General features: G+C 49.0%; 2 protein-coding genes and 1 long non-coding RNA gene across 8 annotated transcripts in view; 2 read left to right on the top strand and 1 right to left on the bottom strand.

Moving 5' to 3' along the window:
- Positions 1–18,518, top strand: part of PITRM1 (pitrilysin metallopeptidase 1) — a 36,846-nt gene extending 18,328 nt beyond the window's left edge. For 5 of the 6 annotated variants that reach the window (XM_023193135.2, XM_026454790.1, XM_023193136.3 and 2 more), the window contains 13 exons: positions 4,133–4,249; positions 5,711–5,843; positions 7,452–7,572; positions 7,680–7,756; positions 8,012–8,177; positions 8,535–8,635; positions 10,084–10,204; positions 11,451–11,525; positions 12,571–12,683; positions 15,330–15,455; positions 17,122–17,267; positions 17,847–17,949; positions 18,048–18,518. In XM_023193135.2, coding sequence (XP_023048903.2) covers positions 4,133–4,249; positions 5,711–5,843; positions 7,452–7,572; positions 7,680–7,756; positions 8,012–8,177; positions 8,535–8,635; positions 10,084–10,204; positions 11,451–11,525; positions 12,571–12,683; positions 15,330–15,455; positions 17,122–17,267; positions 17,847–17,949; positions 18,048–18,141 — 1,493 coding nt within the window. In that variant the 3' untranslated portion in view covers positions 18,142–18,518. Of the gene's footprint in view, positions 1–4,132; positions 4,250–5,710; positions 5,844–7,451; positions 7,573–7,679; positions 7,757–8,011; positions 8,178–8,534; positions 8,636–10,083; positions 10,205–11,450; positions 11,526–12,570; positions 12,684–12,992; positions 14,976–15,329; positions 15,456–17,121; positions 17,268–17,846; positions 17,950–18,047 lie in introns of those variants that run through there. The other variant, XM_026454789.2, reaches the window with a different exon arrangement.
- Positions 18,519–18,671: 153 nt separating this feature from the next.
- On the top strand, positions 18,672–22,863 carry LOC116418928. The gene is made up of 3 exons (XR_004229140.1): positions 18,672–18,957; positions 19,396–19,476; positions 22,077–22,863. It is a non-coding gene; the product is annotated as an uncharacterized LOC116418928 (long non-coding RNA).
- Positions 19,673–27,835, bottom strand: part of PFKP (phosphofructokinase, platelet) — a 44,241-nt gene continuing 36,078 nt past the window's right edge. Inside the window, exons 16-21 of the mRNA XM_026454791.1 lie at positions 26,449–26,613; positions 24,010–24,071; positions 23,177–23,288; positions 21,876–21,975; positions 20,655–20,757; positions 19,673–20,028 (exon numbers count right to left, since the gene is read on the bottom strand). Coding sequence (XP_026310576.1) covers positions 19,899–20,028; positions 20,655–20,757; positions 21,876–21,975; positions 23,177–23,288; positions 24,010–24,071; positions 26,449–26,613 — 672 coding nt within the window. The 3' untranslated portion in view covers positions 19,673–19,898. The remainder of the gene's footprint in view (positions 20,029–20,654; positions 20,758–21,875; positions 21,976–23,176; positions 23,289–24,009; positions 24,072–26,448; positions 26,614–27,835) is intronic.

The raw sequence follows: 27,835 nt of genomic DNA on the forward strand, positions 1-27,835 counted from the left end.
GAGGCCTGTCTCAGGCATAGAGGGTGTGTGTGAGCCGCAGGGCATGTGAGCCGCAGAGCCCTGGGGAGGGCCTGTGTGGAAGACAGGGATCACACGGGTGCTTCATGGATTAAGGCAGGAGAACTGCCAGGTCAGTGAACAGCGTAGCAGCAGCCTCATTTGGGATAGTTTTGCAGAAAAATAGAGAAATTGGATAAAACGGCTGAGAGGCAGGGGATTTTGGCAGCAGCTGCGGGAGCGGCTGCAGGAGTGAAGGAAGGGAGGAGGCCACGGGAGAGAAGGGGACCCAGATGGATTCTCACAGGTAGTTCGGCCTCTGGGAAAAAACATTTGCAAAAGTGTTGTCTGATCAAGGCCCGTATTCAGAATACACGAAAAACGAACAATTCAGCCATGAGAGCACACAACCCAATTAACGTATGGGCAGAAGATTCTGACAGGTGTCATCAAAGAGATCCTAATGGCAACTAGGCACATAAATCATTACGTGGAAATAATCTCATTACTTTCTTAGGGAAATGTATCATAATTATCAGGAAAATGCAGATTAAAACTACAGTGATATACCATTATACACCTACTAGAATGACTAGCAGTTGAAAAATTAGTGCTGGCACCAAATGTCATCAGTCCTCAGAGGCAGTGGGAATGCTCACATGCTGCCAAAGGAGCCAAACTGGTGTGGCCACCTAGGAAACAGGGTCACAGTTCTCACAGTGCCAGCCAACATGCACGGACCAGGAAGGCCCCGCTCCTAACGCTCCTTCCAGAGAAATGGAAACAGGTATCCACACAAAACTTGAAACAACCCAGACTTCCATCAACACATACATCCTTACAAAGAAATGCCACTAGCTGCGAAGGAGCACGACAATGATGCACCCTTGGTATTGATGCATCTCAGAAACTTCCCACAAAGGGAAAGAAGCCAGGAGCCAGGTGACATACTGAGACCATTCATGGGAAGCTGTGGATGTGGCAAAGCTGCAGGGACAGAGAGCAGATGAGAAGTGCTGGAGGCCCAGGGTTGGGGGTTGGTTGACTGTAGGGGGGATGGGAGAGTTTTGGGGGTGCTAGAAAGGCCCAGTACTGTGATGTGGTGGCTTCATAACTTGCCACATTTTTCAGAACTCACTGAATTGTGTCTTTAAAATTGTGAATATTATTGCTTGTAAGTTATGTATTAATAAAGCCTTTTAAAAATATATGCAACACATACACACACACTTTTCCTATTAAAACTAGTTGGGGCCGGGCGCAGTGGCTCACACCTGTAATCCCAGCACTTTGGGAGGCCGAGGAGGGCGGATCACAAGGTCAGGAGATCGAAACCTGGCTAACGCGGTGAAACCCCGTCTCTACTAAAAATACAAAAAATTAGCCGGACGTGGTGGCAGGCACCTGTAGTCCCAGCTACTTGGGAGGCTGAGGCAGGAAGAATGGCGTGAACCCGGGAGGCGGAGCTTGCAGCGAGCCAAGACCATGCCACTGCACTCCAGCCCGGGCGAGACTCCGCCTCAAAAAAAAAAAAAAAAACTAGTTGGGCTGGGATTCTGTGAGAAATTGTCAGGCTTGTCAGGAGGTAAGAGTGGACGTTAGGTAGAACGTAAGTGACTTCATTTTGATCATGCTAAGGTTGAAGTTATATCATGTAGTAAAAGAAAAATTAATGTCAACTTAAAATCTGTTCTTATTCTTTCTATCTGAATTCTTGTTTAGAGACAACTGTTTTAAGCTGTTTTTTCTTTTAACCTTAGTCTTTTTTTTAAGCTCTGTTTTGTGATAATTGACAAGCTCCAATCTTCCCACTTTTAACTGAATTTATTCGTGAGTACACAAGATAATTCCATGAGTAGGCAACAGGTTGTACGTTTCCTAAATTACTTCATATTTGTTGGCCTGACCTCAGAGCTGTGCTTTAAGAAAACCCAGTACGCTGTAGTCCAAACCAGTAGGTTAGTGAGCAGTGCTCACACTACAGAGTTCTCCTTTACACACTCACTGAAGAGCTCCTTTAAAGGAGGGCACAGTGCTAGTGCATTGAATGGTTATTTCAGGTCAGTAAGTCTTCAAGTGTGCATGGTAGTGTTAGGATTCTGTGAATTAAAGCCAATCGGTAGAGAACAACAATGCAGAAGAGGTGAATGGGAAACTAGTAAAAGCCTGAATCTTCTGATTTCTGGTCTTGTGTGTGTCTTAAGCACTGTGAAGGGGTAGAGCCTCCACCATCAGGGATTGTGTGATGTGCTGAAAGGAAACAGAGAAGACAAGGTGCCAGAGGCTTTTTCTACCCGCTGTGAGTGAGTGTTCAGAGAAGGAGCTCTGGGATGTCAGGGTAGCTGTGGCGTGCTCTAGTGCAGGTGGGCCCAGGAACCACGGGGAAGGCCGGGGAAGGGAAGAGGCAGGAGGGAGCTTCCTGGCAAAGCCACAGATTACAAAACCTTTGAGCGGCATGAGGCCGGGAAAGTCAAGATGTTAGGTAGGTGGTGAGCCGGCAGGGGAAGCCTGGAGGGCCCGGGTCTGAGCTCCTTGCCGCTGGGCGCCTGGGCTCCAGATGCCTCTGGGAGCAGAGGTGGTGGTTGATGGCAGTTGCAGCTCCAAAGGTGGGCGGAAGGGCTGGAGCCCACGGTGGGGCACCTGTGGAGGGGCGACACTGCCTGAGATACTGTGCCCCAACGTCCTGTGTCTGAGTGTGTGGCACGCTCTCGGGGTACTTCAGAAGGTGGAAATGGAACATGGGGGAGGTCAGCCCAGCAGACACCAGGAGTGCTGTCTGCGGGGACTGAGTTAAAGCAGGGAACTCGGCACAGCCCTCCCCGGGAGTCGTGGAATCATGCACTCGTGTACTTGCTTGGCCCGGTGTAGCACTGTGGAGCCGCTTCACTGATGGCCAACAGGGCGGGGGGCACGCCTAGGTCTTAGGATCTTCTGCATAGGCTGTGGCTCGGTGGAGGGGTCTGCTGTAAAGGTGCTGCCTCCCTCATTGATGAATGGACTGTCAGGCCTAGGAAGTGCAGCACTTTGGGAGGCCGAGGAGGGCGGGTCACAAGGTCAGGAGATCGAAACCTGGCTAACGCGGTGAAACCCCGTCTCTACTTTTTTTTTTTTTTTGAGACGGAGTCTCGCTGTGTTGCCTGGGCTGGAGTGCAGTGGCCGGATCTCAGCTCACTGCAAGCTCTGCTGCCTTCCGGGTTCACGCCATTCTCTCACCTCAGCCTCCCAAGTAGCTGGGACTACAGGCGCACGCCACCTCGCCCGGCTAGTTTTCTGTATTTTTTAGTAGAGACGGAGTTTCACCATGTTAGCCAGGATGGTCTCGATCTTGTGATCCGCCCGTCTCGGCCTCCCAAAGTGCTGGGATTACAGGCTTGAGCCACCGCGCCCGGCCAGGAAGTGTCTTTCTAAGCACCACTGTAATTTGTGTGATTTATGTGATTGTGTAAGTCTTTTGTTGAAATGAGTAAAAATGAAACAACAGAAATCGAGTATAGGGCCAGGTGCGGTGACTCATGCCTGGAATCCCAGCACTTTGGGAGGCCAAGGCGGGAGGATGACTTGAGGTCAGGAGTTTGACATAGCCTGGGCAACATGGCAAAACCTCATCTCTACAAAGAAAAAAACAAAACAGAAATTAGTCACGAGGCTAGGGCGGGAGGATCACTTGAGCCCAGGAGGCAGAGGCTGCAGTGAGCTGAGATGGTGCCACTGTACTCCAGCCTGGGTGACAGAGCCAGGCCCTGTCTCAAAACAAAAAAGATAAGTATGAAGATCACTAAATGTCAGTCCAACAAGAAGTGGTTTGAAAACTCTGAAAACAAGTTGAATCTACTTAATGTAAACTTTGGAGGGGTGCAGGAGAAGCTTCTTGAGCAAACCACCACTCCCCAGCAGAATTGTTCAGTAATTGAAAATGAGAATTAGGAAAAGGGCTACCCACTAAGGAGGTTATTAGTGCATCTAAATCTGGTCAGCCCGGAAATAGGAGATATTTTGCAAACCATAGTGCTTCTGTACTCCTCCACACTTGGCATGGACGGCTAATTCTGGATGTAAGATAATAACATAGGAGATAAGTTGCATCAATCCTTTTAATTATGGCCCTGAATATTCCTTTTTCTTGTTTCCTTTTTAGGTTTGGAATTACGGACTCAACAAAGCAAACCTCAAGATGCCTCTTGTCTGCCAGCGTTGAAAGTTTCAGATATTGAGCCTACCATACCTGTCACAGAGTTGGATGTGGTCCTGACAGGTCACTGTGAACACTACGCTTTTCCCGGGTCTCGGGGTCCTTGGGGAAATTAAATATCACTCCTCACAGAAGCAGTAGAATCATGTCTTGAAGGTTTTCCCTGAAACACTTGAGCAGTCCTGTGCGTTCGTAGTCTTGCCGTATACGTGTCTTCTACCTTGTTCCTAACTCTCAGTGGTGATAGATGCATTCACTCAGTAAGAGCCTGTGTGTGTGTTCCTGAGAGGGGTTTGATAGGGCGCTCTGATTTCCTGCTTCTAGAATCAAATGAGGATTTGGGTTATGCTGTGACTGTGTTAAGTGCAGGTTAAAAAATTGAGGCATCCTCAGAGCCCTTTGTCCCAGCTGTCTACCCTGCCATCAGCATGGAGGAAGCAGAGGGATGAGATCCCCCGGAAAGGTGGGTGTTGAGTTGAAAGGGAGTTGGAGGCCAAGTTTATCCCCCTGCTGTGTCCTGGCATTTCATTTCGTGACACGTTTTGTTCCATGACATGTTTCGTTCCGTGGCACCTTTCGTTCCGTGGTACTTTTTGTTCCATGGTCTGTCACTGCTTTTGAGTTCTCAGGGTGCCTCCTTTCTCTCGCTCCTGGCTGGTAGCTGGAGAGGCGTCTTTGGGGTAACTTCACCTGGGACGGTGTTGATGCTGAGCTTACCACTGAGCTGAGGGCAGCAGCTCTCACTTGCACCTCGAGGATGGGGTTGGGATTTCACCCTGGGCATCCCTGAGTGCTGTGAAGTGTCTCCAGCCCGCTTTTTGTCTTCTGACAGCGCTTGTCGTGTTTATATCCTGTTTATTTTCATGTGTGTGCGCGCGTGTGAGTGGAAATCGAGGCTGACATCCCTCTGATCTGTTAACCCTGGCAGTTTTTGTCTGTGAATCTCATTAAGTGTTTGCTAACAGTGAGAATAAATCAGTCGTCCTTCCGTGCCTTGGTCCCTCCGCTGGTCTAGGGCGCTCTGCTAGGTAGGGACCTACGCATGAAGCTGAATGCCCAGCCCTCCCCTCAAGAGGTCAGGAAGAGTGGGTGGGGGACACCAGGAGCCTTGTTTGGGGCCCTGGGGGAGCCTTCTGTGGTGGGGCCAGAGGGTGGCAGGGCCTGTTGGGGAAGATGAGCAGCGCTGAGGACGGGTGTGATGTGGGCCCGGGGTTCTTGGGGGCACCTGGTCGGAGTTCTCTGTGGTTGACGGGGAGAGGTTGGGTAACTGGAACTTGCAGTTATGAGACCAGAAGGTCGTGGTTCCGTCCTTCCTTTCCCTTTCCTTGGAGGGCGCGGGTTGCTTTACTATTGAAGACAGGTCCCGTTTTTTATCATGAAAATACAATAGGGAAGTTTATATAAACTCTAGTGTAAGTCTTAAACCTCCATGCTTGAAAAGCAATAAATAGCGTTTTTTAAATATTATAAGTGGTTAAAATTTTACTGGCAACGTTAAAAATGAAATCCTTTTTGTTTTTCTAGCCGGAGATATACCTGTTCAGTACTGCGCCCAGCCCACCAATGGCATGGTGTATTTCCGGGCCTTCTCCAGCCTGAACACACTCCCTGAAGAGCTGAGGCCCTACGTGCCCCTCTTCTGCAGCGTCCTCACCAAGTACGAGTCGCAACACACCCTTGTGTGTCTTACTAACATCTGCTTTGTGTGCGTATCTGTGTTGTTCTAATGCATCAGTAGGAATTACCTTCAGTGAATCACAGCTTACAATGTTAGTGTGTGAGTATGGTGTACAACATATTGGTTTAGAATTTTTTATGAAAGTCGGCCGGGCGCGGTGGCTCAGGCCTGTAATCCCAGCACTTTGGGAGGCCGAGACGGGCGGATCACCAGGTCAGGAGATCAAGACCATCCTGGCTAACACGGTGAAAACCCGTCTCTACTAAAAATACAAAAAACTAGCCGGGCAAGGTGGCGGCGCCTGTAGTCCCAGCTACCGGGGAGGCTGAGGCAGGAGAATGGCGTGAACCCGGGAGGCGGAGCTTGCAGTGAGCTGAGATCCGGCCACAGCACTCCAGCCTGGGTGACAGAGCGAGACTCCGTCTCAAAAAAAAAAAAAAAAATTTATGAAAGTAACATTTCTTACTATATTACATTGAAATATTTATGAATCTACGGTATAATATAAGGATATACTTAGAGATGTCTATCTTAGCATGTGAATCTGTGAAGCTTTGGAAAGGACTGATGGTTTAATCCGAAAGTGTGAGTAATTGGATGTGCCTGCTGCCTGCGTTGCTCCTCCTCCGAGCTGACCTATAGTTGCTGGCGTCTTCCCTAGGTGGGGTGTGCACAGGTCTGGGAACACACACGAGTACCCACATCAACACCTGACCTTTTGCCCAGCTCTGCTGTGGCCGAGGTTGCAGGACAAGCAGTAGACAGGGCTGCGGGCTCCCGTTCCTGTCCAGGATAATAGGGCGACATGGAACCCTGCAGCCAGCTTCAGAGACCACTGCCCAACCTGACACGCACCTGGGGTCTTCCCTTTGTGGAGATGAAGTTGTCTGCGTGCTGCAGAAAGCCACATGGCTGTGACACCTTCTGCACCCTGGCTGAGGGTCCGCTCAGATGGAAAAATGTCTTCATGGTTTTGAAAGTTCCCTGCCTTTCTTTTTAAATAGAGCTGCCGCTGTTCATCCTTCTGTAGCAGCTTAGAAAACACCTCATGGTCATTCCCTTGACTCAATTGTTTCTGGCTTTAGCAGTGTCACTGTGAATGTTTCTTTCACAAGCATGAGTGCTGAGAGGAAAATACTTTTCTTAAAAATTTAAAAAGTCTTCAGCCTTTGGACTCCCTCGTCCAGGCTATCAGACATTTGAGCAAAGGAAGTATGTATCACAGTGATCTGGGCGAAGAGAGTAGGGAGTACTCATAAAACATTTATTGAAAAGCTTACAACTGGAAATGCATATTTTAGAAAGTTGTTTTGAGTGCAGACACTGGCCACCCAAGTGTCTTGTGCCTCTGGACGCTGACTTCCCAGGCGGGGGAGACGGGTGTCTCCCTGGGGGAGGGGACGCGTGAACTCTAGAGGGCAAAGGCCAGAGCGGGTGCCTGCTTGATGACCTTCGAACTGTGAAGAGGTTGGCAAAGCTGCAGTTTTTCAATTAATGGCAGCAACTTGTAATGCAAGATGCACGGTTTTAAAAATGATTCAGTAAGGACTGCCTTGTAATCGGGGCTGTGCTTCTCTGCTGTGTCAGGCTGGGCTGCGGCCTTCTTGACTACCGGAAGCAGGCTCAGCAGATAGAACTGAAGACCGGAGGGATGAGCGCTTCTCCCCACGTGCTCCCCGACGACTCGCACATGGACACCTACGAGCAGGTAGCCTGTTACCGTCAGATGACAGCTGCGGTGGGAAGCTTTTCTCCAGTGTCTGTCACTGTTTGATTCGGCCCTAATTCCTTTCTTCTGTGTTTTCTTTGCTTCAGGGTGTGCTTTTCTCCTCTCTCTGCCTGGATCGAAACCTCCCAGACATGATGCATCTATGGAGTGAAATATTTAACAAGTAACTTTATTTGCAAGAGTTGTCCATTCTTGGGGTCTACTAGAGATCTTCATTTGAAGTACTTTAAAATAGACAGTCTTACTTGTGTGTGTTGTTGATTTGCAAGTCTGACTTTTACTTGTAGTTCATATGGACTTATAAAATTTCTTTGGTCGTTAAAGTAGTCTGCAAACTTATGCTTAATCAACTTTCCACGATATTGAAGAGACACGATGAATGGGTCTCCAGGAATTTCTCCTTCTCCTTTTTCCATAGCCCGTGCTTTGAAGAAGAGGAGCACTTCAAGGTGCTGGTGAAGATGACCGCCCAGGAGCTCGCCAATGGAATTCCCGACTCTGGACACCTGTACGCATCCATCAGGGCGGGCCGGACCCTCACACCTGCAGGGGACCTGCAGGAGACCTTCAGCGGGATGGATCAGGTAAGAAGCTTGGAAGGAACCTCTGTTATTCTGGTTTAGCCACATATTCCAGAGTTACTGACTTCTTTGGGAATACATTAACTTATGTCCCAGAAATGCTAACTTTCTAACTGACCAAATATGGGGAAGAATTGATTGGTTGGTTTTAACTCATCTTCCTCTTTGTGCCACCCTGCACCCCAGTTCCAGCCCTCAAGCCACACACTTGCACACATAACCCCTGCCAAAGCAGGGTTCTGATGTCACGGGTGCTTGGTTCAGACTGAGCAGGTCTGTCGTGGCCTCTGCCTCTCAGGGAGCTTCCTCTGGGTCTGTCCTGGCCTCTGCCTCTCTGTGAGCGAGCTTTCTCTGGCTCAGGTGCGACTGATGAAGAGGATTGCAGAAATGACAGACATCAAACCCATCCTGAGGAAGCTGCCGCGTATCAAGAAACACCTGTTAAATGGTGATAATATGAGGTGCATTTGTGATTTGTTTCGAAATATTTTATGATTCATTCTATTAAGCATAGTTTTTAGGTATTTTTTACTTGTAGAAACTTCAAGATAGAAAGTGCTTGGTAAGGGTAAAGGTTACAGAATTTATTGTAGTTGTCAAGTGTTCTAATAAGCTAAGAAAAAAATATTTTAAGCTTATTAAAAACTGTAGGAGATGGGGAAGAAAGCAGGCTAATTTTGATCTAGAAGTGCAAATAGGTTGAGAGCAGTAGTTATGTCGCTTCCAAAAGCAAATGGTCTCTAACTGAGATATCCGTAAGGGTGAGCTTGCCGAAGGTCAGAGTAAAAGTACGGTTTCTTACATAATTCTGTGATGCTTTGAGGAAATACCTGGCAGCTCAGTCCTATACCTGCAGTTGGCCTTATGTGTCCTCAGGTGTGTGAGCATGAATGAAGTTTAAAAATGATTGACAGTTTTCTTTTCAGCATCTTATTGTCAGTGACATTGATGTATTCGTCAGTACTTAACAAGAAAATGTTTGCTGAAGTCACTTGTCCTTCTTCACAGAGTCCTGATGCCTTTTCCCAGTCATGTCTTGCGAATCCCTGGCAGATTCTACAGGGCGGTCTGTGGGTGGGCAGAGGTGAAGCCTGGCGATCAGGGGCTCTTGGCATTGGGCTCAGGCTGGCCTGGCTTCTGGTGCCAGGCCCGCACTCATGTGCTCACACCTGGGAGGTCCTGGGCAGCCGACCCACTGGGGTCTTCTGCTTCCTCCTCCATAAAACCTTCCTTTGCAGGTTTATTTTAAGGAATAAAAGAATATCTGCAAGGCAGCATACATGCCTGGGATATAGTTAGTATTAATATAGTGGTACCTGCTATTACTTTAACTAGAGTAAGTTTAGGATTTACAGCCAAAAGGAAAAAATATACACTCTATCAATACACCAGAGTTCAAGTAGATTTCATATGATAGTAGTATTTGCAATTCTGTAGAATTTGGGAGAGTTCTGTTTTCATATAACTTTGAGAGCATGCTAATTTTTTGCACTTTATAATGTTCTGCTTTAACAACCAGTTCACGTTTTCAAATTGATGACTTCTGGATGGTAATTTTAAAAGTTGTCAGTGTTTTGATAGTGTAATTCCGAAGGTATGGTTAGCAGATGTTAGTAGTCTCTGTATTTTCTTTGCTCTTCGGAAGAACAAGAGTTTAGGGTCTCAGGCTGTGCCTCTGGACGGCTTCGTTAGCTGCCACACTGAACTGTGCAGAAATCTCTCGATAACCTGAAGCACTGCAGAGCAGGGTGGCGGCCGTGGTATTTCCACATTTGGCTACTATTTCTTTTAACACTTTGAACATGATTTTCTGTAAAACCAACATTATTGAGTTATTATCCAAGTGTGATGAATTACTAAAACTATTTTTTCTAACAGTGGTTTTATGTATACGTAATTTTTAAAACAGGTGTTCAGTGAATGCGACTCCTCAGCAGATGTCTCAGACAGAAAAGGTGGTCGAAGACTTCCTTAGAAGCATCGGTCGGAGTAAGAAGGAGCGGAGGCCTGTGCGCCCACACACGGTCGAGGTATGCACTGATGGTGGTGCTGGCGCCCGGTGAGCGCCTGGCAGGTGCCAGGAACAGCTGTCATGTTTTACACGTATTAACTCAATTCTCAGAACAGTCCAGCGTGTTGGGGTTCATGTCCCCCGTTACGCAGATGAAGAAACTGAGGTTCAGGAGAATTAAATATCTTGTCCAGTGTTGGCCCAGTTAAGTGAGTTCAGACTCTGCGGTGTGGCCTTAGATGCTGCACTCACTTCGGTGCCTTGCAGTGAGTAGTCTGGTAGGAAAACAGACTTCGACTGGGATATGCTGGCATAAGAATGGCCCAAAACCGTGGCCTGAAGAAGGCTGCTTTACTGCTGTTTCTATGACTCATGAATGCATGGATTTGACATAGAACAGTGATGTTGGTGATAACTAATTTAGTAAATTTGATTAACTTACAAAGAGAATTGTAGTCTAGTTCATGGATGTCAGTAGAGAAGCCATGCTCCTCAGTGGAGGAGGCTGGCGCTCACGTCTTCTCCTTTGGTGTCTGCGTATCCCTGGTTCAGTTCTGGGTGTGGTGTCTCTGTTGGCCTCTGGGAGTGGAGCCCATGGGGGTGGCCTCCTGCTGCTCCAGGCCCCTCTCCCTGCAGCGCTTTCACTTTACGTGTCCTCTTGATTTCATAGATTAATGACGAGAAAGTGCAGAAAGAAAGCTTAAAATATTTTCATTGTACTGTATAACAAGGCTACCTTTTGACTGTCTGAAAATTTATTATAAAATTTTCTTAATTTCTTTTATTCACTTTCTTTTTTTAGTTTTTGTTATTTTCAGATAGGGTCTCACTCTGCCACCCAGGCTGGAGTGCAGTGGTGCCATTACAACTAGCTGCAGCCGTGACCTGGGCTCAAGTGATCCTCCAGTCTCAGCCTCCCAAGTGGCTGGGGCTATAGGTGTGCACCACTGTGCCCAGCTAATTTTTAAAAATTTTTTGTTGAGATGGGGGCTTACTACATTGCCCAGGCTGGTCTCAAACTCCTGGACTCAAGCAGTCCTCCCACCTCAGCCTCCAAAAGTGCTGACATTCTAGGCATGAGCCACTGTGCCCAGCCTATTTTTATTTTCTGTCCTTTTTTTAAAAGCGTTTATTATTTAAAACACTTAAACAAGTCTGCCCCAACACTTGTTATTAGCTCTGTGAATTTTATAAACTCTATTTTTCTTATACATTTCAAGTGAGTTCTGAATTTTTGTCTTTTCTCTTGGAAACTTGATTTTCAGAAACCTGTGCCCAGCAGCTCTGGTGGGGATGCCCACGTTCTCCATGGCTCCCAGATCATTAGGAAGCTGGTCATGGTAAGAACCACAGCCCATCTGGGTTCCCAGCGGGCGGGTGCTTCCCTACACGGCTGTGTCTGCCGCTACAGGTGAACGTTCCTCCGTCCGCCTGTCCGTGGGGCTGGCGTGTCCCTAGACTTGCGAGTTCAGTGCGTCCTTTGTCAGGGCCATCCTGAGCCTTTTCTCTCTGAGACGGTGCTGAGTGAAGGCCTTGGTGGGAGTGTGTCCTCCTGTGCCAAGGAGGTGCGGGCCCTGGTACGGAGTGCGTCTTCCCTGTGCCCAGGAAGAGGGCTGCTGCTCCCGGCGGTCTCCTCCTGGGCAACTCACCCTCCTTTGAACGTAGCTCCTGAGCCAAGTCGACTCCAGTGGGGCAGCCTGACAGATCCTTTCCCCCACTCAGCCTGGTGCTGATGCTGTTTGGTTTGGCTCCTTGTGGAGTAGAGTGATTTAATGTATTCCTGTGGTATAATATGATATGAAACATAAATCTATAACTATAAGTGGTGTAGAATGAAATGTGTTTTTTTTTTGTTTGTTTTTTTTGTTTTTGAGACGGAGTCTTGCTCTGTCGCCCAGGCTGGAATGCAGTGGCCGGATCTCAGCTCACTGCAAGCTCCGCCTCCCGGGTTCCCGCCATTCTCCTGCCTCAGCCTCCCGAGTAGCTGGGACTACAGGCGCCGCCACCTCGCCTGGCTAGTTTTTTGTATTTTTAGTAGAGACGGGGTTTCACCGAGTTAGCCAGGATGGTCTCGATCTCCTGACCTCGTGATCCGCCCGTCTCGGCCTCCCAAAGTGCTGGGATTACAGGCTTGAGCCACCGCCCCCGGCCGAAATGTTTTTAATTGAACAGTGTACTTTAAAGCATCGTGTTAAGATGGGAAGACTTCATGTCAGTTTCACAGTGAGAAATAGTGTGGAGCGACGTAACTGCAGTGCCTTGCTCTTGCGTCCCAGCACCGGGCTGCAGACTGTCATGGAGATGGGACCCTGAGATGGGTCCAGTCCCAGCGTCGTGGGTGGTGCATGGCAGCGCGGCCGCCTCTGACCACACATTGTCCCTCAGGAACCCACCTTCAAGCCCTGGCAGATGAAGACTCACTTCCTGATGCCCTTCCCGGTGAATTATGTGGGCGAATGCATCCGAACTGTCCCCTACACGGACCCAGATCATGCCAGGTAGGAGGGTGGAGGTCGGGACCTCTCAGGCCTGAGCCTTACGGAAGCAGCTTGTCAAGCCTGTTCGAGTTGACAGGGCATGTTTTAGCACAGGAAGTCTGCGCTGGCTCTGAGTGTTGGACCTGGGGCTGTGTGAGTCTACGAGCGGCCCTCTTTAAACAGCAGAGTCTTTCTGAACAAAGGCCCAGCTTTAGAGCCAGTCATTTTTGTAAACAATTTCTATTATTGAGTCCTATAAACAAAACAGATATCTATGACCCTAACCACAGACTCCTTTCAAAATGCCCCATGTACTCATCTCATCTCTAGGTAAAAATTGAATGAATTTAGGCTGAGACCTCTGATAAACGTGGTAGAGTAAGCCTTCGTGAGGACAGATGCATGGAACGACAGCAAAGGTAGATCAAGACACGAAGCCACAAGGGAGAGTGGGAGGTGACCCAGGCAGCCATGGGGGCTGCAGGAGAACCTCATGAGCCAGACTGTGGGTGGGTGGGTAGGGCCTGACCTGGGGCCACAGAGGGACAGGGCGGTCGGGAGAAACCAAGTGGTCCTGCAGAGCCCTGCAGATGGCAGGGCCAGAGGCCGCCTTACAGTCCCTCTGAGGAGTTTGCCTCCCGTCTCCTCACACGAGTCAGAAGCTCAGGGAAGGAGGCCCTGGGTTGAGCGGCCGAAGCCACAGCCGAGAGAGGTCAGGCCGAGAGTGAGGGTCTAAGTGGCGTGGGGTGAGGGAGTTTGCTGCCTATGGACTGGCCCTCCAGCCCCTTCTTCTGAAGTGTGGCTGCTCCTCGGCTGTGTTCATCCCATCTGCGGAAACTGGCCAGACCAGGAGGACAGACTCACAGACATGCACTTTTGGGGACCCGTCAGTTGGGTGTGGATGACACAGATCTGTGCAAACATGTTATATCCCGGAAATTCACTTCCTGTATCCTTGTCCCAGGCAGCTACCCCCATGAGGGACTAAACCAAGGAGGAGACCCCCAGGGTCTGGCTCCAACCTCGCTGGTGCCAACTGATGGCGCCCCAGCCACCCGAGTGGTAGAGAGGGGAGGGCAGGCTTAGGCCTGGGCAGTCTATCCTGATAGCAGAAGGTGCCGGGCCTCCAGGGTGCACGTGTGTCACAGCAGGGCCACGGATGGGGAGGTGTGTAGCCAGGCGGGAGGAAATGTGGGGCTGCAGTCGGGGCCCAGAAAGAGCTCCCCTGTAGAAAAGAGAGATGTTGCCAGCTCTTTTGTTCATTTATTTCAATATTTGTAGAAGATACACAGATCTGTCTGCTGTGCCAGCAGAAGAGTGGTGTCTGTTTCCACCATCCAATAGGAAAATGCAGACAGAAAACACTAAAAATGTGGAGGTTCCCCTGGGCCAGGGGGATTCTAGATCTTTTATTCCTTGTTTTTTGTATTTTATAATCTTTCAACAGTGAGCATGTTTTTAATATACAAGTAATAGAAATTTCTCGAGGAGGATGCATGGATCGACGGAACGCCATCCCTGCTGGTGCTTGTGGAGGCTCCGTCCCCCAGGGTCTGGCTCCAACCTCGCTGGTCCCAACTGACGGCGCCCCAGCCACCCGAGTGGCGCTGGGTTTCTCCTGGAGGGTCCACACGAGATGGTCGTGACTTCTCCCAGCACGGCCCCTGGGAACACGCCCACTCCTTCCTTGATTTCCCACCTGGCCTATTTGACGCTCTTCGTCTGCTTTAGGAAAAGGCACATCTGTGGAAGTGGTGACCTGGGGCTGATCTCGCCACGGGCGTCTTTAAGGAGCCTGTGTCTTTGCCGCAGACGCTACCATCATTGTCTGCCCTGCCTTCTGTCGGAGGTGGATGTGTTCTAGAATCATCTAGAATGTGATGTCACCATTTGCAGTGGAAGGCATAGGAGATCAGCCCCGTTCCTAGAAATGGGCTTTATCGGAGAGTGTGTGTTTTCTTAAGGGATTCCTATACTCAAGAGTTTGACTTCAGTTTCCTTTTTTTTCCATATTCTGATGTGAGACATTTAAATAAATGTTCATTTGCACATTTGCCTTTACAATAGAAATAGCCTCTTTCTACTTCACCAGATTTTAAAAATGCCACGTATGCATTGGAACAAGTTAAGCAGTGCGGCGCTGGAAGTGTTAGATTCCCTCCCCACCACCACTGCTTCAACCCTGTAATCCAAGCCAACTGCTTGAAAATTGTGCTTCCTTGTGCTTTTTAGTTTTTGTTAATTAAAAAGAAAATATCATGCCTATAAGCCCAGCACTTGGAAGGCAGGAGGATCGCTTGAAGCCAGGTGTTTAAGACCAGCCTGGGCAACAAAACTAGACCCTGCTTCTACAAAAACTGTAAAAACAGGCGTGGTGGCACGCATCTGTAGCCCCAGCTACTCGGGAGACTGTGGTGGGAGGATCCCTTGAGCCCAGGAGTTCAAGGCTGCAGTGTGCTGCAATTGCACTTAGGCACTCCAACCTGGTGACAGAGCAAAACCCCATCTCTTAAAAAACAAGACCAAAAAAATGGGACCATAATTTATGTGGCATTGTACAACTTGATTTTATTTTCATTTTCACGTAATCCAATAATTACTTCATTGTCTATACTTTTTTATCAGCCATGGTGTTTATAACTTGTATTTTTTCATCATTCATTTCAGTCTTAAAATCCTTGCACGTTTGATGACTGCTAAATTCCTGCATACAGAAATTCGAGAAAAAGGTGGCGCTTACGGTGGAGGCGCAAAACTCAGCCACAGTGGGGTTTTCACCCTTTACTCTTACAGGTGAGATTTGCTCTAGTTCACACATTGGGACGCACACGGTGCTTTATTTAGTCTCCTACTCATGATTATCAGTGTCATTTTTCTTCTACTGCAGTGAACTTTAGACAAAAGTTGTTCTGTGTGCTGCTTTTCACTTCTCCAGCACTTAGCCACACCCAGCAATGTCCTTTCTGGTGCAAGGATTGGGGCCAGCAGCCTAAACGGGAAGCATTCTGCCTTCAGTAAACCCTGGCTTAAGCCAGCATATTTTGGCAGAACACGGTAGTGCCTCCATCCATGGTTTTGCCTTCCACGGTTTATTACCCACAGTCACCCTCGGTCTGAAAATACTAAATGGAAAGTTCCAGGCATAAACACTTCCTAAGTTTTAAATTGTACACCATTCTTCTAAGCAGTGGGATGAAAGCTGACGCTGTCTATGCTACCTGCCTGTTGGTCACTCAGTAGCCGTCTAGGTCATTAGATACACTGTGGGTATCCAAGAGCTTCTGTTCACAGAACCCTTGTTTTACTTAGTGAAACTTTTATTACAGTATAATTGTTGTATTTTGTTAATATCTTGCTGCACCTAATCTATAAACTTTTTCATAGGCATAGGAAAAAAACACAATATCCATAGTGGCTGTCTGAGGTTGCAACCCTGCTCTGGGGGACCTGGAACACAGGCCCCAGGTGAGGGGCTGAGATACAGCCTGAGAGCATTCTTAGCTGATTCAGTTGGAGGTGCCTGATGTGGATGCAGTTCTGTTAGCTTTCATAAACATAACACCGTTACTCTAAAACAATGAATTAATTCTTAATTATCTATAGCTTTGCTGCCCAAGAGAACATGTATTATAACACTTTTTAAGAAGGAGCTGGCCAGGCGTGGTGGCAAGTGCCTGTGGTCCTAGCTACAGGAGGCTAAGGCGGGAGGATCCCTTGAGCCTAGGGAGGTTGAAGCTGCAGTGAGCAGATTGCGCCACCGCACGCCAACCTGGGCGACAGAGTGAGACCCTGTCTCGTGGATGCAGAGATAGATTAGGTAGGTAGGTAGGTAGGCAGGCAGGCAGGCAGGCAGGCAGGCATGTAGGTAGAGAAGTCGGTAGCCGTTGCCACCCTGCCGAGTTCTCCCCCTTGCTGTGCTGGAAGCCACTCTTCTAGACAAAGGATGGCGAAGCAGCTCACAGCCCCTCTGCAGCTCTGAGTCAGGGTGAAGGGAGGGCTGGGCTCTTTCCATTTACACAAAGGGAAGTCTGGATCGGCCCCTCAGGCAGATTCCTGTACTACCCTGGCTGTGTCCTTAAGGGAGATTAAAGGAAAACCTTTGTTTGCTTAATTTTTCCATGTGAGTCTTCTGTAATTTCCTTGTCATCTTGACCTGCCCCCACCCTCCACATCTTTCCTTTCCTGATGAGGTCACAGAGAGGTGTATTTAAATAATCTGGGGAGGATATTATGCAAACAGACCTTGTCTAAGAGGGAGAACTTGTTGAAAGTCTTATGTGATGGGACTTAAATTTCCACTGAGAGTAACTGAGCAATTTGTCAGTGGGCTGTTTGGACTAGATCAGGTGTAAAATAGAGCTGTTTACCCATAGAAGATGTTGAACTGTTAAGTCACAGTTTTGTCATAAACTTGTCCATCGGTAAAATGCTTGCCTGTTTATTTCTTTGGGTTTCCTAGGGACCCAAATACAATAGAGACGCTCCAATCTTTTGGGAAGGCTGTTGACTGGGCAAAGTCTGGAAAATTCACGCAGCAAGACATCGACGAAGCCAAACTTTCTGTCTTCTCAACCGTAGATGCTCCTGTCGCTCCTTCAGACAAAGGTATTGTGAGTATAACAGTGAGAATCTCAGTCCACAGTCTCACAGATGACGTTGCTGTTTTCCGAGTTCTCCTCATGCACAGGCAGGAGCACCAGCTTCTGGCGCCTCCGTCCTTGCCTGTGATACGATTGCCACGTCTGACACCCTAAACATTGGCCTTGGAAATATGCTTCCCGACATCCGGGCGAGAAGAGTGCATCCTGTCATTTCAGTTTTACTGACCTGAGGCCCAGTGGGGCCAACCCATGGCAGTGTCTGGGCTCATTAGGGTGGAAGGATGTGGGCATGGCCCTGGCCTGGCCACGTTACTCTGTAGAGCCACTTTTGCTCACAGCATTATCATCTTCACGCGGCCCTGACTGCGTCCACGCTGCAGAAGCAGGCCTTGGTAGGAGTCAGCGTGGCTCGTGGGAGCTGGAGGTCAGGGTGTGATCTCTGGGCTGTTAGACACGTCCCTGTGGTTGAAACACGTACATGAAATAACAGTGAGCTGCACCTGTCCCCTCCGAGACACAAGTGCACAGCCCACTGTGCGAGCTCCTGGGGGCAGCCCCACCGTGCCTGTGGTTTGTCTTCTAGGAATGGACCACTTCTTGTACGGCCTTTCGGATGAGATGAAGCAGGCCCACAGGGAGCAGCTCTTCGCCGTCAGCCACGACAAGCTCCTGGCCGTGAGCGATAGGTGAGTGGGGAGCGGGGGAGACAGCGTCTGGGATTGGAGGCCTTAACGGCACGGACACAGAAGCCAGTCCTGGCTGACCTCACCTGCCTTCCTCTCAGGTACCTCGGCACTGGGAAGAGCACGCATGGCCTGGCCATCCTCGGACCCGAGAACCCCAAAATCGCCAAGGACCCATCCTGGATCATCAGATGAGCAGCCCTGGTGCCCCTGACTGTGCAGGAGCCCCCGAGAAAATCTGCCTCTGAGCTGAATATGAAAAGTCAGAAATGCTACTGCTTTTTCCAAGAATATTGTGTCATTTTTAAGGTGTTGCCACTGACTGGCAAGTCAATCTTAAGAGTGACCAGGAAGACGTTCATTGAAATAGTCATGCACGAAATGCCAAAGATGCATCACGTAGAATTTTCACTTTCTACTGACAGAAAGGCTTGTTTTACCTCATTAGTTCTAGAATATTTATTTAAGAATCTAAAGGCTGGGCGCGGTGGCTCAAGCCTGTAATCCCAGCACTTTGGGAGGCCGAGACGGGCGGATCACGGGGTCAGGAGATGGAGACCATCCTGGCTAACACGGTGAAACCCAGTCTCTACTAAAAATACAAAAAAAACTAGCCGGGTGAGGTGGCGGCGCCTGTAGTCTCAGCTACTCGGGAGGCTGAGGCAGGAGAATGGCATAAAACCCAGGAGGCGGAGCTTGCAGTGAGCTGAGATCTGTCCACTGCACTCCAGTCCGGGCGACAGAGCGAGACTCCGCCTCAAAAAAAAAAAAATCTAAAAATAAAAGGCAATTCTGACTTCACCTCTGCTTGAGTCATTATTTTAAGTAGCATTTAGGGCCTTTACTAAAAAACAGAACTAAAATGAAAAGGTACACAAAGCTGTCCCATGTCTGCCTGTGCTGACTCATGAAACTCGATCACACCGAAGCCCTGTGGGAGCGTCCTCCTAACAGACGGAAGTTCAACGGGGCGGCCGGATGGAAGCAGTCCTGAGAAGCAGGTGGGCCGGGGTGAGTAAGCGCTCACTTTGTCTTTACAGAGCCAGAAGGGAAAGCCTCCACGCCAGCTCTTCTTGGCCGTTGGACTCTGATTTCCCAAACAAACAGCTTGGTTTTGGCGTCTCCTCTCCCCCAATACAGCTCTCCACCCCCCGTTTCTGAGGCACAGTGTGGTCTCCTGCAGACTAGAACTAAGAGGCAGAAACGCTGTCCCTACAGGAGGGGGGAGCCGTGAGGGCGGCAGGGCTGTCACCCCAGCACCCATGTCTACTCTGGCAAGTCATCTGGAGAGTTCCAACCTAGGTCCCAGCAAGGACCGTGGCTCGGACTGGACGAGCAACTGGCTATCAGATTTTTCAAACCCGTACCTTGGTGGTTTTAACATGCAGCTAGCATTGCAATCAAGAGGCCGAGTAGGTAAGATTCACGTGTTCTCTTTTACTTTCTAAGGAGAGCAGGAGCCTGGGGTTGAGGCCCAGGGTCCTGGCCTGCTGCTGTGGATGGAAACTGACACATGGCAAATATGTAATGGTAAGTAAACACGGCGTTCCCCTTGGCCTGTGTAAACTACTGGCTTTGTTCTCCTTTTATGACTTGTGCATAGTTCAGTGATCCCTATAAAAATATTTTTATAATCTTTGCCCACAAAACTGCTGAGAAAACCTTTAGTAGCCACCCATAGATTGAGGTTTTAATCTCCTACTTAAAAAACTAAAACGGAGAACTGTTGCAGTTGTAGGCAAACATTTAATACACACATCTGAAAGCATGAGACACGGTCCACAGACAGCACGCACTGGAGCTGGTGGGGCACACAGGCGGTGACAGGTGCTTGCTGATTAGGTATTAATGTCAATAATACTTGCATAAAGTGCTGATAAATAACTTAAATGTTACAAAAACAGATGGTTCACGGTGAGTCCAGGTTGCAGGCACATGCAGGCAGGACTGGGTCAGACGCTCCAGGGTTGCACGTGCTCTAGCTGGCCTGAGTCTGACACGTCGTAGCTGGCCTTGTACTTGGCCAGGATTTTCATGAGGGGCCGCAGCTTGAGCCACCACTGTTCTTTGGGAATCCTGTGCCTGCGGAGGGAAGGGGGGACAGCAGTGAGGCTGGGAGATGCCACGGCCAGCACAGTCAGCGGTCTTGCCAGAAACATGAGGGTTGTAGGGTCAGCTGAATCAACTAGATGATGAAGCCAATTTCAGGGTCAAATGAAACCATTGTTTTTATATTTTTAAAACTTCTTCCCAAAGACCTAGTGGTGGTTTTTTGTTGTTGTTTTGAGATGGAGTCTTGCTCTGTCCCCAGGCTGGAGAGCAGTGGTGCAATCTCAGCTCACTGCAACCTCTGCCTTCCGGGTTCAAGCGGTTTCTCCTGCCTCAGCCTCCTGAGTAGCTAGGACTACAGGTGTGTGCCACCACGCCCGGCTAATTTTTGTATTTTTAGTAGAGACAGGGTTTCACCATGTGGGCCAGGCTGGTCTCGATCTCTTGATCTTGTGATCCACCCACCTAGGCCTCCCAAAGTGCTGGGATTATAGGCATGAGCCACCAGCCTGGCCAAGACCTAGTATTTTTTAACTGAGCTTCAGAAAAGCTAGTTCCTCAAACCCCTGAATGAGTTGCTGAAAGCAACAGCAATGGCCATTCCCCTGTCCTGTACTCACATTGGCTGGGTTTGCTAAGGTAATAAGACCCCGACTTACTCAAAATCCGTTTGCTTCTTCAGCTCTGCCACAGGTTGAAAAATAACGTTTCTTTTGCTTATTCCCAGCACACAAACGGAATCATCGGTGGTAAATTTTTTTCCTATAAAAGATTTTAAAAAAAGATTAACACCCTGTCACATGGGCAGGTGGGGGAACAGAATCACGGGGCGAGATGAGAAGTGAGATTCCTGGGAACCATGCTGAACGTGGCCTGGAAGCCCGGGGGAGGCTGAGAACAGCCACGCAGTGTGGCCAGCGCCCGGCCAGGGCTTGTGCAGCTCTGCTCCTGTGGGATCGCCCTGATGGCTTCCTGGAAAGCAGCTTTTGTTTTTTCTCTCAGTGGAAAGAATTTTTCACTAAATAGTAGAATAGGGAAATTAGCGTAAATTACGACAAAACATAAGAAATCGATGCTCACGAATACACACACTGAGAGGCAAGAAGCATCCATAGCTAAAATAGCAAAAGAAAATCGATGTAGAAAGAATCAGTCAGTTCTTCAAAAAGACAAACCGACTGAAACTATTCACATCACTGTTTTTTGTAGACTGTCATTCTTCTAAATCGGACATTGGCAGTGATAATGGTTTGCGCTAATAAAAGCACACATCTGGTATGACCGAAGAACGCTGAGGGGGGTGGGTGCAAGAAAGATGCTGGCACAAATAGCCACTCAGGAATGAGTGGGGACCAGCCATGTTGGAACCATTAACAAGAGTATTATACAAAATGTCATGTTTTTTAAAACTTTTCAGTTTGTCTAAAGATTTGTTAGAATATGTAACTTACAAAACTGATTTAAGGAAAAACATGCATAGTTCTACAAACGTGAACAATTCATTCAGCAGCCAACTGGAAGTTCTAACGGATGGAGTCACAAGGAGGTTGTCCTAGCAAACATCCAAAAAACAGAAGGCCCCACTTAAACTGTGAGGGAAACTGCGGGCCGATGCTCAGGATCTCCAGAGCAAAAAGCCTGCACAAAAGAACGGCAGGTTGAATCTAGCAGTGATAAAAGAGAGCATGTCACCCATGCCCAAGCTGGCCTTATCCCAGGAATCCAAGGTTGGTTACATAGCAACACTCAGAGACCAACAGGAGTCAGAACATCACCACATGCAGCTCAGTTCTGGACTGAAGAAGGAACCATCACCCTACTTCTCCCCAGTAGGACAGCTTTTCACCAAGGCAGACGGCCTCCCTCCCTGGACCCCTTACCTCTGCCCCGGGCCTCCTTGAGTTTCGCAGTAATCCACTCCATAGCTCTGGCAGAGATTTTGGTTCCAAAGTTTCTATCAAATGGAGAGGGTGCCCCACCCTGTTGGTGGTTAGAGTCATATGAATATCAGTTACACAGTAACACTTTGCTGTTCAATAGAAATGATTTCTGTTTCACAGAATTCATGTTTTTATTTCCAGGTCTTTATGGATAGCTGGAACAGAACAAAAAATCTATGATTCCTGTAGCCTGAACTCAGCCTGTTAAGCAAAAGTATCAAGTGTTCCCCCTGCCCAGTAAGAGGAGGATTTTAACAAATGGAACGAGTCAGCTAACAGTCTCCAATATTTTAAAATTTTCAATCAGGATTTCATAAACTCATCTGGGGTGGGGATGGGTCGCAGCTTTAAGAATCTGATAACCGTTGTGGATTCTTTAACAAAATCACACCTACGCCTACTATTTCATCATCATTTCAGGGGATTCATCAGCTCTCTGGAATAAGTTCACGGGCTCTGGTTTAAAAGTATAAAGAATAGGAGGTGGTGAGGAAGGAGTGTGTGCGAGTTAGGAATGCTGGACCGCTGTGTCCCAGGCTCAGCTCACAACAGGCGTGTGCCTGCATGCAGCTCATTCTGATTTGGGATAAGTGTCAAGTATATTACATGTCTGATAATCCATTTTAAATCTTAGGAAGCTCCAGTTTTTAACTTGATGAAGTGTTTAATTTGAATAAGCATTTCCAAGTAATGGGGTTGTCACTGTTTTCATGAAAGCTGACAGCTCCCTAAAAATCCCCATTACTCAAACCTCACCAACAAAAGAAGCCTAAAGCTGGTGATGTTTGGCGTGACTTAAAAGTTTAGATGTTTTGGCTGGGCACGGTGGATCATGCCTGTAATCCCACCACTTTGGGAGGCTGAGATGGGTGAATCACCTGAGGTCAGGAGTTTGAGACCAACCTGGACAACGTGGTGAAACCCCATCTCTACTGAAAATACAAAAATTAGTTGGGCATGGTGGTGGGTGCCTGTACTCCCATCTACTCGAAAGGCTGAGGCAGGAGAATCTCTTGAACCTTGGAAAGTGGAGGTTGCAGTGAGCCAAGATCGCGCCACTGCACTCCAGCCTGGGCAACAGAGCAAGACTCTTGTCTCAAAAAAAAAAAGTTAAGATGTTTTTTATCATCTTGGAATTTACTTATACATTCTTCCCTAAAATGGCTAAAACAACAAGACATTAATCTTTAAAAATCACGCGACAGTGGCCTTGTGGGCCCCTCATGCAGTCTTGGGCCTACCTGCTGCATGTGGCCCAGCACGTTCTTCCTGCAGTCAAACACGCCTTTGCCCTCTTCCGAATAGAGCTGGTAAATGAAGTCAGTGGTGTAGTTTTCACTGCAGCTCTCATTTCTGAAACAAGCGGGAAGGAGCCACTTTGTTTAGTGTGCAGTGGGCACGTGGCTCCCTGCTTGAGGAGACAGGCCTGGGAGGCTGGCCTCCCGTGTCCCCTGACCTACGGTGATTCTACATCAATGCCATCCCTCCAGTTCACGGTTTGGCTTTCTGCAGTTTCAGCTGACTAAATGGAAAATTCCAGAAATATATACGTTTTAAATTGCACACCATTCTGTGTGATGAAATCTCGTGCTGTCTTGCTCTGTCCCACCCAGAACGCGAATCATCCCTGTGCCCTGAGTCTCTATGCTGTCTGTGCCTCCTGCCCGAGTCGCTCAGTAGCCGCCTTGGTTATCAGATGGTTACCCATACCCCCCTCATGTATACAGGGGACGGGTACTATCCCCAGGTTCGGGCACCCACTGGAGTCTTTGGACACATTCCTGAGGCTAAGAGGGATGACTGTATTTCCGTCTTCCTTCATAAACATCAGGTGCTAATTAGAGAAATGATTGTGAGGTATCTAAAAGAGTGAGACTATAAAGCAAAAATTTTAGTTGTCTAAATGCGGGCAAGTCTTTGGAGCAACGCACCACAACTCTCTTCTGCATCTGCTCAGCGTGTAGTGACTCCTGCCACAAAGAAATTACCACTCGTCCAGCCCAAAGTCACAGACCAGAATCTAAGAACTGCGGTGTGACGGTGACTGTAAGATCAGCCCTGGTCTCTCACTCACCTGAGCACAAGGCCCCTCTGGATGGTGGTCTTCATTTTCTCCGTCAGGTGCTCCACATTGGACTGGAAAAGAGTATTTTGTTAATCAGACAATAAACTTCTGCTAAGCACCTACTGTGTACCAGGCCTGCAGGGCGGGAAATGCCAAACGCGTGGTGGTGAGCGTGGCCAAGGAGGCTGCAAGCTCTCACTGCTCGGGTCTCGGAGCCTCTCCCAGGTCGGGAGAGCACGTCTGCAGCGATGAATGCCGAGCGCAGGGCACGGTGAGCAGCCCTCACGGCGGCCACTCGAAACGCCTTCTGGAATCAACACGGTCCCTCTGAAGATGTTAATTCCGTGACTGGCCTAGTGCTCATTCATGGCTCTATTGCTCCTTACTTATTTTCATGACGATGTTCTCTCAGCATTCTCAGAGGAAAAGAGCGACCTGTGGCCTCTCTACGGAATCTCCTATGACAGCCTGATGAACAGTGTCTGACCAAAGAATTTTGTAGACTCTCATTCACACACAGATTTCTAAGGCAAAGATTGTCTTAGAAAAGAGTAACAACATCCTATATCAGATCATCTCGGGAGGATTACAAGAGGGAGGTAATTCTCTAATGACTCATCCTAAGAAAATGGAGATTTTTACATGTAATCAAATCTGTCACTGGGCACAGAGGCAGAATTTCACAAAGTAGGAGGCTGGGCGCAGTGGCTCACGCCTGTAATCCCAGCTCTTTAGGAGGCCAAGGCGGGTAGATTGCCTGAGGTCAGGAGTTTGAGACTAGCCTGGCCAACATGGTGAAACCCCACCTCTACTAAAAATACTAAAATTAGCCAGGCATGGTGGCGGGTGCTGTAGTCCCACCTACTTGGGAGGCTGAGGCAGGAGAATCACTTGAACCCAGGAGGCTGAAGTTGCAGTGAGCTGAGACTGTGCCACGGCACTCCAGCCTGGGTGACAGAGCGAGACTCCATCTCAACAACAGCAACAAAAAATCTTAATTTCTCTTCTTAAGCCGTTGCCATCTTGAGTGCTGGTGAGGCAGGATCTTTGGACAGACTTCTGAAATACGGTCATGAGTCACATAACAGGGATATGTTCTGAGAAATGCATTGCTGGGTGACTTAAGCCTTGTGCAAACATCCTACAGTTAACTGTCACAAACCCAGGAGGCAGGGCCTGCCACACACCTGTTGTTCCTGGCCACAAACCTGAATGTCTGGGACTGTTGAATACTGCAGGCAATTGTGTATCTAAACATGTCTAGATGTAGAAAAGCACAGTAAAAAATACTTATTATATATATATTTTAATATATATAATCTTTTTATAAAAAACAGTACATCTGTTTGGGGGCAGCTCCATCATCATCTTATGGGACCCACTGCTGACAGAAACATCGCAATGCAGTGAATGACTCGACATATTTAACTTGACACAGTGAAGAAATTCGTGATTCACATGTCACATAATTAGTGACACCACCAAGGCCCTTTTTACTTGATCTATTTGGCTCAGAAACAAGTAACATCCTAACTTTTTAAAAGACAATGGTGCCGGGCACGGTGGCTCACGCCTGTAATCCCAACATTTTGGGAGGCCGAGGTGGGCAGATCACGAGGTCAGGAGTTCAAGACCAGCCTGACCAACATGGAAACCCCATCTCTACTAAATATACAAAAATTAGTTGGGCATGGTGGCATGCGCCTGTAATCCCAACTACTCGGGAGGCTGAGGCAGGAGAATGGCTTGAACCTGGGAGTCGGAGGTTGCAGTGAGCCGAGATCGCGCCACTGCACTCCAGCCTGGGTGACAGAGCCATATATAACATATATTTATTTATATAACTAACGAAAGACAATTGTTCAAGTTGCATTTTACCTGCCAAGGCCTGTCATCCTGCATGGAGTTTAGCAACTTTGAACACTGCAGGGTCCAGGCCTGGATTCTGCTGTGCCATCGAGGCAGGGGCAGACCCTGGGGTTGGCGACACCCTTCCCTAAAAGAGCCACAGATGCCAAGAAACCACGGCCGTGTCTGTGTCACTTTAGAGGCAGATGCAGCATCAGAGGCCTCAAGATTTAAAAGAAGCTGCAGCAAGCTTCAGAGCCAGTCACAGACGTGGGTGGTGACTGTCAGCGGAGGCATTCAAATGGTTTGTGACAGAAGTGAGAAAACATTAACTACACAACAGACTACATCAAAAAAACAAGCTTGTGGTTCACACACGAGACTAGAAGGTGTCCTCAACCAGGCACGTCCGCCGTCACCTGACACTCGGGAGAGGCACCTGGGCGATGCGAAGGGCATCAAGCGTGGCGTGTTCGGTAGCACCTCCGTCTCCATGCTCCTCCCCCTTGAAAAGCAAACCACCCTAGACACGATGTTTCACTCCACAGCACTGAGTGGATCCCAACGGGACGGCCCCCCAAGGCCAGCCCCGTCACATACCTGCAGATCCCTGATGTCGAAGGGCTCTTCGAAAATGTATGCAGCATCGGCCCCGGCTGCGAGCCCCCCCATGTTGGCCAGGTAGCCACAGTAGCCGCCCATGGTCTCGATGATGAACACGCGCCGCTTGGTTCCACTGGCGGACTGCTTGATGCGGTCACAGGTCTGGTCACAGAGAAGAGAGAATCACTCCAGCCCAGGGCCAGGGTGCACCCACCATCCCAGAGCTACCCGATGGGTGAGTGCAGCAAGGCCCCCACCGCGCCTGAGCACGCGGTCCCAGCATCGCAGAGGTGAAGGGTGCGCAGCAGCCGGGATGTGCCCTTGGAGTGGGTGTGAACATGCCCCCACCCCGCCCGCCACCTGGAGGTGACCTCGATGACCTGTGGTGGGGGCCTGGCCAGCTGCCACCCCCTTCTCCCAGGCCCCAAAGGAGGAGACTGAAAAGACGACCCCACAAGCCAGCTCACTCCACCCTGTTCTCTGACTGTCCCTGCTGAAGCAGCTTCCACCGGACATGGACACCGTTAGGTGTGAGCTGAGAAGTTAGGGGGCTGTCACCTGCCAGCTTAGTCCATGGGAACAGCTGTGATCTCCCATTTTCTTCTGCTAAAGCTCCCTGTGATTTTAGAGCTGTGGCCATCTTCCATCCATCGGTGAATGCTACGTTTGTAGAAACTCTACTCAAAGGCAGACGCTGGTTCTTAGACCCAGGCGCCTGGGGAAGCCTTTCGGATGCATAGGCATCAGGTCCCAGAGCAAAATGTCTGCCGTCCGCCCTCCACGAGGACCCAAGCTCAGCGGGGAGAAAAACAGCAGAGAAATGCATCGGCCGCCTTCCCACCCACACACCAGTCCGGGCTGCAGCAACCTCTCCTGGGACTCCGCAAAACCTCTGCTTGGGCCTCAGCTCCCACCCCGGCACCCTGCAATCTGTTCACACAGACTGGAGACCCATCTATAAAAAACATAAATCTGATCCAGTTCTTGGTTCATTCAAAACCCTTTGCTCACTTCAAGTACACGTCAAGCCTTTCTTGGGAATCCCTGGCTCCGCCTGCTTCTGACACCAGGTCCGGCTCTAGCTCCAGCCACCCCAGGTCCTCCTGGGGCCTCTGGATATGCTGGCCATTGTGTGCGTCACATTCAGGCACAGTGGTGGGCGGGAGAGCGGCCCCCAAAGGAATCCTGGTCCTAATGTCTGAAACCTGAGAATGTTCCCTCATGCGGTGAGGACTACCCAGGTGGGCCCTAAGTGCCGCCACCTGCATCAGCAGAAGAGGGGTGCAGAGGCTGAAGGCCCTGGAGCAGGATGCTGCACACCCATATGGGAGGCGGAGCCAGGGAACAAGGCGTGCAAGGCCCACAGCTCTGGGCACCTCAATGG

Source organism: Piliocolobus tephrosceles, chromosome 9, assembly GCF_002776525.5.
Source record: "Piliocolobus tephrosceles isolate RC106 chromosome 9, ASM277652v3, whole genome shotgun sequence".
NCBI classification, from domain to species: domain Eukaryota; kingdom Metazoa; phylum Chordata; class Mammalia; order Primates; family Cercopithecidae; genus Piliocolobus; species Piliocolobus tephrosceles.